Source organism: Ambystoma mexicanum, chromosome 3p, assembly GCF_040938575.1.
Source record: "Ambystoma mexicanum isolate Mex_15411 chromosome 3p, UKY_AmexF1_1, whole genome shotgun sequence".
Taxonomy (NCBI): Eukaryota; Metazoa; Chordata; class Amphibia; order Caudata; family Ambystomatidae; genus Ambystoma; species Ambystoma mexicanum.
Window position 1 is genome coordinate 1,263,141,269 of NC_090925.1, and position 16,853 is coordinate 1,263,158,121.

Consider the following 16,853-nt stretch of genomic DNA (forward strand, 5'->3'; position numbering starts at 1 on the left):
AGTCGGTGGTTCCATCGTCTGTCGAGACGGGTGCTGGCACTGGACAGCTGGAGGTCCCTGGCACAATGAAGAAAGGACATCCACATTGCTGATGACCTTGGGAGGACCTTCAGGACACAATGCAGCCAGAAACTGCAATGAAACAATGGAAGACCTACCCTCATGGTGTAGACCAGAGCAGCTGGTCCTGAAAGGCCCCTCTTTGTGCAGGAGGGCTGCAACTGCAGGGCAAGGCCGCTTGTGTCACTAGTCGAGGGTCTGCAGAGCCCGATGTCAGAACTCTGGGCTGGAACCAGTGCTGCGTGCTGGCCTAGTTGGGAACTGGTCAGTGCACATGGTGGCCACCAGTCTAGGAGCCAAAGCACTGATGAAGGTGTTGGAATCTCCCGCAAGCTCACCAATGGTAAGCATGTGCACCATTCAAACTGCCAGGTACTATCCAATCCTGGACAGCCTACGATCACCACATCTGCCCAGCAACAGACACTTTGGCCACGATGTGGACTGGGACCAACTGTTCCAGACCCAACATCTGGGCCACACAGCCCCTTTGCCCAGGAAAGGGCTTACCATCGCTGGCATATCCAGCCCTCCGAGGGCAGAAAGAAGGCCAAAAGACAGGATGGACCAGGGACAAAGCGAAATCTTGTGGTATGGTCTTTTTTTGAGTATATGATTATGGTACTCTAAAAGGCATTATGTGAGAAAGGTACAAATAAAAATGTAGAAAAATATCCACTACCATCAGCCAATCTTTTATATTATGAATAATGTATGCTTACCAAACAAATTGAGAGAGCTGATTTTCATTTAAGTAATTGGTGTTCAAATTTCATCTGTTATATGCAGTCTAGTAATCCTGGGGAAAATTAACATTAGATTGAGTGCGTAAATCAGTGCAATACTTGTAAATACATTTGGTTAGGTTTACTCACCCGCTGTATTCCAGTTCGCTCAGGGAATGCTTCGGGGGTTCCTGGAAATAGCTGGGCCCGGTTTCTTGGTTCCATCGAAGACGGTCTGGGGGCTGCTGGTTCAGAGGTCACTTTCGGTGTCTGGATTTACGTCTGGCTAGTTGGCTGATGCATGCTTTGACAATTTGGTCCCTGGCACTGGACAGCTGGATGACCATGGCACGATAAAGTATCACAACATTTGTTATTTACTTCTGAGGACCGAAGCACATGATGCAGGGTGCAGAGCAGCACTGACCACGGCAAAATCAACCTTATTGGCAGAAACCAAGACGCTGGTCCTGAAAGGCTGCGGTTGGTGCTGGCGACCTGCAGCTGCAGTTGGATGCCTCTTCTTTCACAAGTAGAGTTGTCTGTGCCTCAAGTCCGAACTCTGGACTGGGACTGATGCATCAGGGTAGATCACAAGGAAGATGTTAAGCCCACACGAAGGTTCCGGGACACTCTAGACACCAATGGTCGGGATCCTCATACAGGGGTAGAGACTGGCTGTTCCCACTGGTCCAGAGGTCGAAGCACCAAGGAAGGCCTTCTGAAGACCAGCAAAGGGCCAAGGATGATTAAGGCAATGCTGGACGACTTCACAGAAGAGTTCAGGTCTTAAGCAAGATGCTGCAAAAGTTTTGCTTTTATCTAGGATTTGAGCTGGAGTTGGCCCTAAGAACACCAATGGTAAGGTTCTGCACCATTGAAACTGGCAGGGGCTGTCCAATAATGGACAACCTAACGCCACCACGTCTGGCCAGCAAGAGACACTTGGGTTGTGGACCAGACACTCCCAGCCCCCTCAATCGGGGCCATAAACAAGCACTGCTGCTTTTCCCGGGAAAAGACTTCCCATGTATGGCAAATCCAGCAATGAGAGGGCAGAAGAATGCCAAAATACAAGATGGCCAAAGGACAGGTGAAAATGTTGTGGCAAGGCCATTTTAAAATGTGTGGTACTCTCATTAAGCGGTAAAATGCAAAGGTGTACACGAACATTAAAAAACACACTACAAAAACATCTGTTGCCACCATCCTGTCCTGGACACATCATACAAGTAGCTGCAAAGTGACCAAAAGCAGCTTTAGGCTTTCGGGACAAAGTATCCTTACTGCACCTCACTGTGAGTGTAGTGTAAAATGAACAGAACTTCACAATGGAGAACAGTTCTCTTGCACAGATGGCCATAGTGACTGATCAGTGGTCCCAAAACAGATGAGCTTTGCAAGGCAATTGAAGTCCAGTTTTCCTTGCCTCCATAAGTCCGGACCTATACAAAACATCAAATAGTTCAGGGAAGGAGGAGGGAGTGGAGGAGGAGGGGGTGTTTTGGTGGATTAGGCGGTCGGTATGTTCCAGCAAAAGGAAACTCTTTCCTAACAACTGAAGTGGGAAAGGGGAGTATGCCCGTAGCCCCAAAATTAAAACTGTGCCTTAAACAACTCCTGCGCTGACTATTCGGCCATTATGCAAATAAATGTCCTCAAAGTTTCACTTTTAAAAAAAAAAGTTAAACTGGGCACACCTTTTTTGAAATCCTTCCTTTCTCTTGTCTCAGGCTTGTTAGCGGCCCAATTGTATTTTCCTTTCTTCAAATTTCCTATTGTGAATATTGCGATTTATGATCTGTGACATTTCTTTTCACTTCATGAAGATGTTGTTACTTTTAGAAAATACTCACATTAATGTTGCTGTCTTCGTTTTTGTGGGAGAATTTGTCATGCTTTATAGTACATTTTTGCCTGCCTCCCTACATTAACACCTTCCTGTGACTTCCTGCCCTCCTGATATGCTTGCGTTACTAGCTCTGCACCTTCTTTTTAGAGACGCCTGTGCCTGAAGAGGAGGAATCTGAGGGGGAAGGAGAGCGTAGCACCGCTAGCCCCATTGATCCAGACAGCATAGAGGTCAGTGTGAACTTTAACCCGGACCCCACGGACCTGATGCTATCCAGCGTGCCAGGTGGGGAGCTCTTTGACCCCAGAAAGCACAAGTTTGCGGAGGAAGAGTTGAAGCCTCAGCCTATGATCAAGAAAGCAAAAAAGATCTACACGCCTGAAGAGATGAAGGTACTGAATTTGTCACCACACCTTTACCTTTCTCTGCCACTGTGTCTGAGCCTGTTATGTGATTCTCAAACCTCCTCTTTCTTGGTCTTTCCCTCCTCTTCCACTGTCCTCCCACTTCTGCTCTGATAGTGGATCCGTCTCGCCCCTCACCATCCATCCCACAGCTCTTTTGCTTCAGTTCTTGCTGACTGCCCCTTCTAGTTTAGTCTTTCTCTCCTGGTCAGTTATTGGGTGTTGGTGACCACCTTTAGTCTATTACTTGTCTTGGACTATTGTAGGATTGTTCACTAATGCCCTTCTACGGTGTACAGCTCTCCTCTGATTCTGAAGCCGTATTCATTCTCCTGAAATCCCATGCCCTTCACATTTTCACATTGGAAAACCTAGAGCCAAAACCATTCAGAGGGAAGATTACTATGTGCTGTTGCCTTTTTACAGTTTGGAGACTGATTTTTGGCTCTCAATCAATCATGACTTAATTTCAGGTCCATTAATAAATAACAAAGGAGATACTTTTGAGCTCAAAGAGAATTTTTAATTTCAAAACATGGACCAATGACAAAATGTTTTCAGAACATACACAGGTGAGAGGTTCTGAGAAGCCAATCTGAAGGTGCAACCAGTTACACACTGATGTCTTTGACCAAATTCTCAATGGTAGAGTAGCTACTGAGCTGTTAGGCCTGGACTTATGAGGAGGTAGGCTGTGTGTAGTATGGTTAACAAGAACAAAGTCTGCTAATGAAACGAGGTGTACACTATTAAGTACACACATATACTTTCCCCAAAAGGGAACACATCTCTCAGGCTAGGAACGACGCACACTGGCTGCCGGTGAAAGAGCCCATCCTTTTTAAAACCCTGGCCATCACCCACAGATGCCTCTCATCCCACGCCCCACATCACCTTTCGGAGAGGATCACCCTCAACTCATCTGCCCGACCCACCAGATCCCACCTGGCCAACCAGATTTATTTGCCAGCCTGCGAAAGAACCAAAGCTGGCGGCTCCAGCTTTCAACACTTGGCGCCAAAAAATTGGAATGCCCTGCCCACAGCTCTCAGAAACCAAAAATTCTACATTCTAAGGGGTTGTGTCCTCCAACGTATTCCTTATCTTTGATGTTATCCATTCCAGCCTGAATTTGTTTTCAGTAGAGGGCGCTGCGCATTGACGTCCTTCGAGTCGGTGTCCCTCAACAGCCTCCGTATCGGCGCCGATGTCATCATGACTATAAATAGACTCACGCAGCGTCTGTTGCTCAGTTCCGTTTTTCCACGCTTCGTGGGCCTCGGAAACGTAACGCTCTGTTCCTTTCTTCAGAAAAACCTTCTTATTCTTCGAAGATTATTACCATTACACGATGGCCTCTTCATCTGAACCATGGACTCCACAGTCCGGTTTCAAAAAATGTTGCGACTCTGGGAAGAAAATGTCGTTAACGGATCCTCACAGGATCTGTTTGTGGTGCCTGGGATCGGAGCATCATTGTTCGGAATGTGAGGACTGTATGTCCATGACGGCGAAAGCCTTGAAGGAGCGTAAGGGGAAGTTAGAAAGAGGTAAGGATTTTAAAACTTCTACTCCCTCTAAAGTTTCTTCGGCTGAGTCGAGACATTAGTCTCCTCGTCGACAAAAGAAACATTCCCATTCAAGATCTCGAAGCGGTTCTCATCAGTCATTGAGATCAAAACACTCTAAGAAGAGGCATCGTAGATCTCCTTCTTCTTCCTCTACTTCCCCAGAAAGGGTCACCTGCCCACGCGAAACGCAGCTCTCCGGCTAAGTGGGAGGAATTCTGTAAAAAAATGCTTAGCGTCTTCGAGAAAGCGGCCTCGATCCCCTCAGAGACGTCTAAAGGTGATACCCTGGGTGAAAGACCCGATAAATCAAAACGCTGCGAGTCGTTGAACTCGGCAAGAGAAAGTACTCGAGTGTCATGAATCCTTGAGTAAAAGCAATAAGACCGCGTCATCGACGTCGTCGAAGATTCGTTCGACTCACAAATATGAGTCATCGACACCTTTTGTCGAAGGGTCCTTCGACGCATAAATCAGTTTAATCGACGCCACTGTCGACCCAGATGAAAGACAAACCTACAACTGTCACTACGTCACAGGCAGTAGAAGTGTCAAAAGCTCTGACCATGACGTTGAGGATGCCATCGACTATCACGCCAAGTAGGATTCCGATCCTCTCGAGTGCATTGAGGCGTTTTCAAACTTTTTGAATGCCTTTTTCAGGATTGTCGAAGTCTAGGACTTCCACGTCGACAACCTCAACGTTTTCTTAGGCAGTGACAACAAATTTAGCTCCTTCTTCTCTAGAAATGGGTTTTAAACCATATCCTAGGGCTGACTACTTTAGAGCCTTGTCCTCTATACATTAGGAAGGGGAGGATTCCGACAATGAGAGACCCTTTGGTTTGCAAAGGACTACAATACCCATGCCAGAGGAATTCATCTCCAAGGAGAACAGGTTAAAAGACCTTCAAGAGTCTCTACATGAGGCAAGTGGTTTAGATACTTCTCCAGAAGTAGAGTTTGCTAAACCATACCCTGGAGTGCATGCTGAGACTCCTTATAGGATTCTGATGGCCAGAATAATTGAATTCATGGGGTGGACTACACCTACACCTTTTCAGCAGGATGACCTTACTGATATTTTAGATAAAGGTCCATAGGAGGATCCTGTTGTTCCTTTTCATACTGCTCTGCAAAAATAAATATCTGCTAATTGGGAAACTCCTGAAGTTATCCCTGCAGTTAAAAAAAACTTTCTGCTAAATACAGAGTATCAGCTTCAGTCCTGAATGTCTGAGCAAGCATCCAAATACAGAGAGTTTAGTTGTACAAGCAGCGACTTATTCTAACAGTAAGTCGGCACACCCTACTATTCCACAGGACAGGGACAATAAAAGATTTGATGCCATGTCAAAAAAAGTCTTTTTGACATGTAGCATGGCGCTTAAGTCTATCAATGCCACTTGCACGCTAGCAAGATTCAGCCACACACTTTGGGAGTGTGCTTCATCTGCGGCTGACTGTCTCCCAGAAGGAGAAGAAAGGGATGCATTCTTAAACATAATCAGGGATGGAAAGGATGCAATGTGCGAGTTTCTCCAAACAGGCATTGATTCTGCTGACCGCATCAGCAGGGCCATGGCGGCAAGTACCACAATCCACAGATTTGCGTGGTTGCGGAAGTTTGGTTTTGCTCCAGATGTACAAGCCAGACATCTGAACATGCCCTTTGACGGCACGTCTTTATTTGGAAAGAAAGCTGATGGCAGCCTGGAGAAATTGCAAACGTCCAAGGCAGCAGCGAAATCCCTTGGGGCTGCAATCCGGCAGTCTCCAAATCCCCCCTCAGGAGCTTCCTGGAGGGGTAGGTCCCTTCGCTTTTACTCCGCATTCGGAAGAGGCAGGGGGCAGCCAGCTCAAAGGGGCCAGAAATGATTCATCCGTGGTGGACGGGTCAAAGTTACAAAAGCCACAGCAGCTAGTGCCACTTTACCCTCTGCATCTGCGTCAGCCGCTTCTAAACCCCTCTGAGGTCTCCTCTCACAAGACACCAGTAGGGGGCAGGGTAACTCAACATCTGGCAGAATAGCAGGCTATTACGTCCAATGCTTGGGCATTGGAGACAGTTGGCCAAGGTTACTACCTGCCCTTCCTACACACTCCTCAGAGTCATCCACCAGGGAACAACTCTTTGAAGCTTCCAGAGAGCTCCTTATGCAGGAGATTTTAGACCTGCTAGAGAAGGGTGCCATAGAACCGGGACCCATAGCGGAGAGGAACAAGGATTGGTATTCCCCCCCTACTTCCTAGTACCAAAGGACGACGGAGGACTGAGACCCATCTTGGACTTGTGCGAATTGAGCAAATTCCTCAGGAAAGACAAGTTCAAGATGGTAACCCTTTCTCAGATCCTTCAGGCCCTCCAGCTTCAGGACTGGTTGGTATCTCTAGACCTTCGGATGCTTATTTCCATGTGCCAATCCATCTCAAACATAGGAAATACCTGAGGTTCACAATTGGCAACTCTCACTATCAATCTCGAGTTCTGCCATTTGGGCTGAACTCCGCCCTGAGGGTCTTTACCAAGCTAATGTCGGTAGTGGCTGCAAGTCTAAGGAGGGAAGGGATCCACCTCTACCCCTACCTGGAGGACTGGTTGATCAGAGCAGTATCTCGGGAACAAACTCCGATCCAACTAGATTATGTCTGTCACTTCCTTCACAAGCTGGGCTTCTCCCTCAACTTAAAGAAGTCACAGATGATACCATCACAGAGACTCGAAGTTCATTGGAGCAGTCCTGGACACTTCCCTGGGAAAAGCCTCGCCACCAGAGGTAAGGGCTCAAGATATTCTACAGATGGTCACCAAGTTTCAAAATGCCCAACGTCTACCAGCCTTTGACATTTTGAGGTTGCTAGCCCTCATGCCATCCTGCATCTTCCTAGTGCCAGAGTCTCGCCTGAGAATGAGATCCCTCCAGTGGGCACTAAGAACGCAGTGGTCGCAATTCTCAGGAAGAATTTCAGATCTCCTACAAGTCCCGGACAGAGTAGCTGGAGACCTTCAGTGGTGGGCCTGTCGGGAGAACATCTTGAAAGGAGAACAGTTTTGGCAACCATGGCCGGAGATGACGGTAGTCACGGATGCCTCACTCACGGGGAGGGGAGCCCATGCCAACGACTTGACCATCAGCGGTGGTTGGTCTCCATCGGAGTCCAGACTACACATCAACCTGTTGGAGCTGAGAGCAATCAGACTAGCGCTGAAAGCTTTTCTGCCATCAGTAGAGGGAAAGAATGTCCTGGTAATGACGGACAACACAGTGGCCATGCACTACCTCAACAAAGAGGAGGCGTAGGGTCACTGCCACTGTGCAGAGAGGCAATGCAGCTCTGGTTTTGGGCAATTCAAGAAGGAATCTCTCTATCGGCAGTTCACCTAGCCGGAGAGAAGAACTTGATGGTGGATACTCTGAGCAGGCAGAGCAGTCTCCCACGAGTGGGAGCTAGCTCATGAAGTCCTTCAAGAGATCTTCACCCTTTGGGGAACCCCTCAAGTGAATCTGTTCGCAACCAGCATCAACAGGAAGTGCGATCAGTTGTGTTCAAGGGAATTTCCCACAAGAGGAGCTCTAGGAGACGCGTTCGTAGTGGGCTGGAAGTTTCCACTTCTGTACGCGTTTCCTCCGGTCCCTCCAATGAGCAGCAGATTGAGAAGATTCCAGAAATCCATGATCCTAATTGCCGCGGATTGGGCCAGGAGAACGTGGTACCTGGACCTTCTAGACATGTCCATCTGTCCTCCGATTCATCTTCCGCAAAGAGAGGATCTTCTCTCACAGAAGGGAGGTCAGGTTCTCCATCCAGACATCAGAACCCTCAACCTTCACGCTTGGTTTCTGAAAGGTTGAGATACAAAGATTTGGATCTCCCGGATGACGTCATGGAGGTGTGGCAATCCGCTAGATGGCCAGCAACAAAGACTTTATACCGCTGCCATTGGAACACATTTTGCAGCTGGTGTAGAGAAAAGAATAGTGAACCCTTTTCATGCAATACACCAATGGTGTTATCTTTCTTGCTGTACTTAGCATTCAGGTCTTCAAATTGGTATGATCAAGGGCTACCTCGCAGCGCTGTCTCTTTAAGTGTACGGCTGAGGAGCCTTCATATTTCAAACTACCTGTAGTAATCCAATTTCTGAAAGGATTAACAAATGTCTATCCACCAAAAAATGTTCAGGTTCATTTGTGGCACCTAAATCTATTCTTTTAGTTTCTAATGGGTACTCCTTTTGAACCACTTAATTCTTGTTCACTAAAGTTTCTCACTCTTAAAACAGTCGTTCTAGTGGCCTTAACTTCTGCTAGCAGAGTGAGCGAATTACAAGCTCTATCTTGCAAACCTCCTCATACAATCTTTCATAAAGACAATGTTGTCTTACAAGTGAAGCCCAATTGTCTCCCAAAGGTGGTTTCCGAATTCCATATTACTCAGAAAATAACCTTACCTTCATTCTATCCTCCTCCCCATCCAGGGAAAGAGGAAGAGAGATTACACAGGCTGGATCCAAGGCGTGTCTTGAGTTTTTATATGAGCAGACTTTCTAGGATAAGGCAAGCAGACCAATTGTTTGTAGGATATGCAGGGCACAAATTAGGATTACCGATCACAAAACAGACCATTTCAAGATGGATTATTTTAACCATTCTAGAATGCTACAAATTGGCAGGAAAAGAACCCCCTCAACATCTTAGGGCTCATTCAACCAGGGGTTTTGCATCCTCTTCGGCTCTCCAAAGAGGGGTCCCAATTAAAGATATATGTGCGGCTGCCACATGGTCGTCCGCACATACTTTTACCAAATTGTATAGCTGGATTACTCCTCTAGCCAGGAGACAAGATTTGGGAAAGCTGTGCTGCATTGTGTACATCTTTAAAGGGAAATATTTCATCTTTACTCCCACCTCCTCTCTATACTACTGCTATGGGAGTCTATCAAAGATAAGGAATACGTCAGAGAACACAATCCCTTCGAAGAACAAGTTACTTACCAAACTGGTAACATTCTATTGATGGGATGTTCCTCTGACGTATTCCTTATCGCCTCTCGCATCCATCCCCTCAGTAAAAGTTCCCTTGTAGTTGCAGCTTACGCTCCTTCAAGGTTACTAACCAATTAATGCAAAGCAAATCTGAACTTCAAAACGGAACTGAGCAACGGACGCTGCGCGAGTCTGTTTATACTCAAGATGACGTCGGTGCCGATATGGAGGCTGTCAGGACACCGACTCGAAGGACGTCGACGCGCAGCGCCATCTACTGAAAACATTTTTCGAGGCCAGCAAGCTGGAATGGCTAACATCAAAGATAAGGAATACGTCAGAGGAACATCCCATCGGAAGAACGTTACCAGTTTGGTAAGTAACTTGTTCATCTCTTCCGTAAAATGCTGAAAGCTAACATGTTTAAGTAAGCCTGCATTCTCGCTCCAACCACAATGCTGTTCCTATGTAACCAACTGAACAAGCATGAAATACCTAAGTGGCTATTCGTCTATGCATGCCTGTCCAATGTATTCATGTACTAAACAAGTTTTATGTAACAGAAGATATTTCATTTATTCAGCAAGTATTCTGTAACAGGCAGTCGGTTAAATAAATACACAACCCGTAAAGTCCCTCCTAAAACCTATTTACACCACCTTGGTAGCACCAAAAAGGGTTACATCCCTCAATTTAGTTGGGTAATTACAGTGAACTTGTCAAAACTGGGGGGAGAAAAAGTTGAGAACGGTTTTACAAGCCTTAGCGAGGCTAGTAATAAACCCATAATGCAACAAAAACACCACTTTAGAAGTCCAACCCTGCTCTTTAGGAAGGACTTTAAGAACCAGGCCTCTCAGAGGGTTCTGAGAGGCTAATTTGTTTGATGAAAACAGTAATTGGCAGGCTTGCCCAGCTCTAACATGGTAACGTAGGCAGCGTAGTAAGGCAAACTGCAGAAGCGTACAGTCAACACTGAGACAGCTAAGTGATATAGTTCCACACAAGTATACAAATATACTATTTATTAGGCTGTGTCTTACACTAACCAGGTTCAACTCCATAATAGCATATACTACTACATATCTCTATAAACCAAGTAATTACACTAAAACACTATAGAAACAATGTAATCTAGCAATGCAGGAAAACTGTACAAAAACTGTAGAAAGTAAATACAATTGTCACCTACATCATACACCCTTTCTTTTAGTTGTTTTATCGACCTCGGAAGGATGAAAGGCTGAGTTTAGCCCTGCCAGGATTCGAACCTGCGTCAGCAGGCTCTGCATGGATGTCAAAGTGAGCGTTCTACTCGCTGTGCTAGTTGACCGGCTAGAACGCCACCAGTCAATCAGGTAAGAGGATTGTTTAGGGAACAGACTCCAAGAGTAGTAAGTACTCTTACACTACTGAAGCGCTGATGACATGTCTGTCATTGGTCCACACTCTGGGGGCCCATGAGTCCTAGGTGCAGTGGCTGGAGTTTGTCGGGTTAGGGTCTGGCTACGCAGCAATTCTAGGACATTTCTGATACTTGTTGGACAGGCCAAACTCCTCCAGACAACAGCTTCAACAAATCCTATGCCAAGGAGAGCTCCAGCATATGGCCGAATAACTGCAGCAGTGATGAACTCTGGTCAGCAGGCACATTTTGTGGCAGCGGGCAAGAACCAGGCTTCAGGAAGGCCCCTCTTCATGCAGGAGAGCAGCATGCAGAAATGCTCTTAAGCTACAAGTCGTAGATCTTCAGAGTCCCAAGCGCTACCTTGGGACTGCGACCATGGCAGCAGAGCGGCCTACTCAGCAGGTGGGTAGCCCACAGGATCGTCCCATCCACAGACTGCAAACTTCTGGTGCAGGGCGCAGGACTGATTGATTCCAGCAATCTGTAGGAAGAAGCCACAGACTAGAATCTTGTACTTTAGGAAGGACAGGTATTCACCAGTAGATAGCTTGGGCAATGCTGCTTGCAGTCTTCCAGATAGTAAGTGTATGCTTCTCCTGGTTCCAGTAGACAACCTCCAGAACATTGGCAGGGCACCCCTTATCTAAAATATATGCTTGGTGTGGGGAAATGTTGCACCAACCCCCGAAAATAAGAGATCTGCACCTTTCAAACAGTTAAGGGATGTCAACTCCACATCTATCCAGAAACAGACATCCCCAGGCATAAATGTTGATTGAGACCAGTCAGTCCCAATTCCAGTACAATCACATAAAGCACTTTGCGTGTGAGTCCAAGAAACTGCGAATGCTCTTAAATAGGTGCTTCCGACCATAGAGGTCAGGAAGACCACCAAGCAGCGAGATTGGGAAAGGGCAGGACTTAGAACTCATCGAGAAGACCCCTTGTGTACATGGTACTTAAACCGGAATTATGCAGTTAAAATATAATATGGTGCAAAGGAGTGCATAAATTGGAGAAATGTTGCATACCAAGAGCCTGATGATCAAATAGGCATATATAAAATGTTGCCAGCCAAAAGTGAAAAGGAATACAAACCACCCACGTAGCACTCCACTGTAAGGTGGTGGGTGCTACAGTAAAACACAGCATGAAAGGGGGACACTTGTGGGCTGACTAATGCCCCCAAACCAAATGGGACTAGCAGGTAAGTGAAGTGAAATATAGGATTTAATTACCTTCAAAGTCCCGTACAGTTCCAAGTCAGAAACATAAAAAGCTGGGGTTTAAAATGGAAAGAAAGTTGCAAAAATAGAAATCGTTGCCAGCACCTACTCCTGTGATAGTTCACTACATTACAAGTAGGTGTTCTTAACAAGCAAGTTCTTGAAAAATGTCAGTGTAGCAAAGTTCTCCCGCTCTAGAGTGGGAAGACTAATAGTCCCCAAGTCCTAGATGACTGAAGAGGACTCCAGACCCATACTCTGCTGCCTTTGGCCCAGTTAGCTAGCTACTTTTAACTTAAGGGCCATACGCAAGTTAGCAGTGGATACGGGCACATAAGAGATGCACTCGACTTGGAATAACACAAATATCACAAGACTGGGAATCTGTGAGGAGGATAAGGCTTACCGGTTGTAGGTTTGCGGCTTCCGACAATGATTGTCTGGCTAGAGCACAAGTCGGAGAACAGGACGAAAGCGGGTCGAGTTCGATCCAAGCGGCAAAGGAAAACTCTTACGAAGTGACAAACTGGAGCAGATATTGGTGTGACCAAAGACCATTTGTACTGGTCCGCTGGAGTAGTATGGCCAGGCTTTGGGCTACAACAGGCCCTTCCGTGTTACAGCAGGTGTCTCCTTGTGGGGTAAGACATCACCAGCAGGTTGGCAAGACTGCATAGACCAGCAACATTTACAGCAATGCGTTGCGAAAGGAACCCGTGCAAGCTGCATTCAATTTCCATTTGGGGTCAAGCCTAATGGAGACCCGGCAACTAAATCGACCTGGGAAAAGTGATGGATGCAAAACATATTTTCTAACTGGTTGGACCCATCAGTCCAGAGGGTGAAGGAGCCTGGATCAGGCCTTGCCTGATGATTTGAAGGCAGTGGTTCAAAACTCAGTGGTTGACTTGGCCAATGCTGCCTGCAGCAGCAGATGTCCAGCGATCCTTCAGCTTCAGATACTTGGATCTTGTGATATTGCTTGAATGGCTAGATGTCCTCTCCTTTCATCCAGATTTCAGACTGCCCCAGCCCCACCTATGGAAGGGACCTCAACATTCAAATAGGTGGAGGCTGCCCAATGGGGAACTGCCTCACCTTCACCCTCTTGAGAAGAAAGCCGACCTAAAAAGAAACGGGACTTGTACCATGAGGAACAGCCATTTAAAGTATATGGTACTCAAAAAGGCATTGTAACAGTAAACTATGCAGGCATATGTCTGTGCATTAGGCAAAAGATGAACAACTGTTCAAGCAGATATGCTGAGGAAATGTAGGTGTATATATAGGAAAGCTAAGAAAACAAATAACTTTTCTAACTGCCAAAAACATTGAGAAATGAACAAATCATCTGTAAATCTGCTACAATTCATCCAATGCATTAGTATTGGCCATGAAATACATTTTATATAACACAGTCAAGTGTAATCCTATTAAAGAGCAGGCCAGATCTATGCTTTTGGGCAGGTGGGTAACAAAGTGGTATCCAGTTGTTTCATCGAAGTGAATTACTTTGTTTTAATTCACTTCGATAGTTACTTCGTGGGGATTAATGAACATAAGTCGATTTGGGGGTGGGGGTTAGGTAAGGGGATATTGTGGTGGGGGGGAAGCCCACCATTATTTATTTTAAAAAAGTAACACAAAAATAATTGCATCGAAGTGAATTACAACAAAGTAATTCACTTTGATGAAACAACGTAGAGAACCAACAAGGTGCATGTGCACTCCCATTCCTTTCTGAAGCACATTTATTTATTTTTGCATTTATTTATTTTTGCATTTATCAAGCGCTCTAACCCCTGGGGCATCAAGTCGCTGTTACATTACCAGTTACTTTTTTCGAAAACAAATATATTCAGTATAACTAAATGCGATCTAATCTCAACGTGGGAGGCATATGCCCTCAAGGAGGCGAGTCACAATAAGATGCATGTTATCTTTGGCTAGCAGTTGTAACCATGCTTCGAAAGGAAATTCATACAAAAAAAAAGAGACAAAGGTATATGTTACACTTTTTACATTGTGTGTATATGTATATATATTTCTGAGGCTTGTGGAATCTGCTTAGATCACATGCTGTGCATAGGCCGACATCTAGTGGAAGCTGCGGAGTATTAGTTTGTTTTTCGAAAATCGAAAAAGGGCGTCGACACAGGGCGTGCCAGTAATACTATCCCTAGTGTGACGTCCACTGTACCCATGATCCCTCACGCGTCTAGGATCCCCAGATTGTTTTTTTCCGCCATTCTGGTCGGAAGCACTTCATCGGAGTTCCCTGGCTTTGCCATATTTACACTTAAAACTATTCTAATTTGCTCCATTTTCTCACCCCTACGTCGACCAGCATCTCGACGCCGAACCGGGGAGGAGATCAACGTCGAAACCCGACGGATTGGGCCTTGAGGCTTCCGCCTCGGCTCGGGCCTGGGCCGCTGGCCTCGGCCCTACAGTAGGGAGAGTGGGGGGTGGTACACTTCCACACTCGATTAGAAACACCTTCTTACCTACACACACTTGCCCGCTGCCCACAGGCGCGTATGGAGGGTACGCCCTTTCAGTTTTGCCCCAAGTGTAATAAAAAATACCCTTGGGTAGATAAGCACGCTACGTGCAACCTTTGCCTGCCCAGAGACCACCCCGAGGCGGGTTGCAGGGCCTGTAGCAGGTTTAAGACAAAAACTCTTAAGGACCGCTCCACCAAGCGTTGGGCCCACCACGCCAAGCTAGCAGCTATGGAGGCGGAGGGTACCTTCAGCGACGGCAGCGACGCCGGACTTTCGGACGGCGAGGGCACCAAGGCGTCGAAAGACAGCCTAACGCACGTCCCCGGCCTCGGAAGGTCGTCCGTCCCGGCGACTATGGGGAAGTCCCCCGGCGACAAGAGCGTTACACATACACACGCTAAACACAAAAAACCCACCCGAGATTCGACGTCGTCGAAACCTCGGAAAGAGGCACAAAAGGAGCGGTCCGAAAGGACGTCCTCTGGGCGGTCCCGGTCGAGGTCGCCGCACGACGTCAGGCAAGCCTCCACACTTGCACATAGTGCCTCGCCCATTAACATCACGGAAGATCACTCGTCCGGAGACGAACACGGCTTCCATCCCCAGCCTGCACCCCAGGGAAAGGGTACATCACTTGGGAGTGAGGAGGGCCCAGTTTCGAAGCCTAGTTCGAAACACAGGGATTCCACCTCCGATCCTCGACGCCAGGCGTCGAAAGATAAGGGAAAGGGTAAACACACTTCCACCCACGGGGAAGGGGGTAAGCAACAAAGGAAACAACCCTTGCAATCCCCCACAACTATAGAACTGACTTCCCCGTCCAAGTCTTCTCAGGGACAGTCCATAGAGAGTTCCAGCAGGGTCACCCCAAGCTCAAAACTCTGGTCATGCGAGGACATTGACAGAGTAATGTCAAGGATGTCCTCCTTAGCAAATTTCTTCGAAAGACACCCTGACCAACTACTAGCTTTAAACCCTCAGGAATCTTCTCCCTCAGGTTCAAGGGACCCTATCCTTTCAAATAAAAGGCCCCGGGTCGAGACACCAGTAAAGGCTTCAGAACCCTTCGAAGTCCAACCCTATTCTTGCCTTTTCCCTACAGGCCAAGGAGACTCTTCCCTTATAGAGGGCCAGGATTTTGAGACACCAGAAGATCTCGCAGTGTCAGATTATTACGGGGAGGACGAAGACGAGGATGAGCCAGAAAATAGCCCTGATATTTTCAGAATGGACTCACCAGTCGAAAGGGAAGCCCCAGTGTCTGATTCCCCAATAGATAATCAGCCCCTCCTGAATGAACTGCTCTCTCGGGCAGCTAACCACTTCCACATAGACACACAAGGTGTCCAAGAGGAGAGGGACTTCGCGGAGGAACTAATAGGGGAAAGGAAGACAGTAGCCCAGACCATTCCCATCCTGAAATCTATTCAACGCAGAATAGCACCATCCCTTGTCAACCCAAACTTGACAAGACCTGTAAACCCGAGAGTAGAGAAGCTGTTTAAAGCAGCCCAGTCGGACCCTCTATATATTAGAGGCCAACTTAAGCCAGGCTCTCTAGTCGTAACTAACACCCGCAAGAGAGCTGGAACCCCATTATCTTCCTCGGAGGCTCCCCCCGACAAGGAAAGTAAGAAACTCTATGGTTTTGGTAGAAAAGTAGCTTCCACGGCAGCCTACCAAACCAGAATCGCGAATTCCACCACACTGTTGGCCAGCTACAACTGCCATCAATGGGAAGAAGTGGCAGCACTAATAGATTCCGCTCCCGAACCCCTTAAGAGCCAGCTATCTCGCATTTGTGCAGAGGGAAGAAACGTCTCAGGCTGCATTTTAAAAGCAACTTTAGACGCCGCAGACAATGCGGGTAGAATTATAGCAGAGGGGACTGTCATCAAAAGACATGCTTGGTTGAGACAGTCGGGATTCAGAGCAGAAACACAAGCTGCACTCTTAGACAAACCAGTGGAAAGTGATCTCCTGTTTGGAAAGGCAGTCGAGGACGCACTAAAAAACGCTAAGGAGGAATTCGACACCCTCAAATCCCTTGGCCAGTTAACTACAAAACCACCTAACCAAAGAGGGAACGGCAATTTTCGTCGCCCCCGCGGCCAA

The 16,853-nt window shown here is 47.0% G+C and overlaps 1 protein-coding gene across 2 annotated transcripts in view; it reads left to right on the plus strand.

Moving 5' to 3' along the window:
- TEF (TEF transcription factor, PAR bZIP family member) overlaps nucleotides 1-16,853 on the plus strand; it is a 264,441-nt gene that overhangs the window by 159,536 nt on the left and 88,052 nt on the right. For both annotated transcript variants that reach the window (XM_069652756.1, XM_069652755.1), the window contains exon 3: nucleotides 2,785-3,029. In XM_069652756.1, coding sequence (XP_069508857.1) covers nucleotides 2,785-3,029 — 245 coding nt within the window. The remainder of the gene's footprint in view (nucleotides 1-2,784; nucleotides 3,030-16,853) is intronic.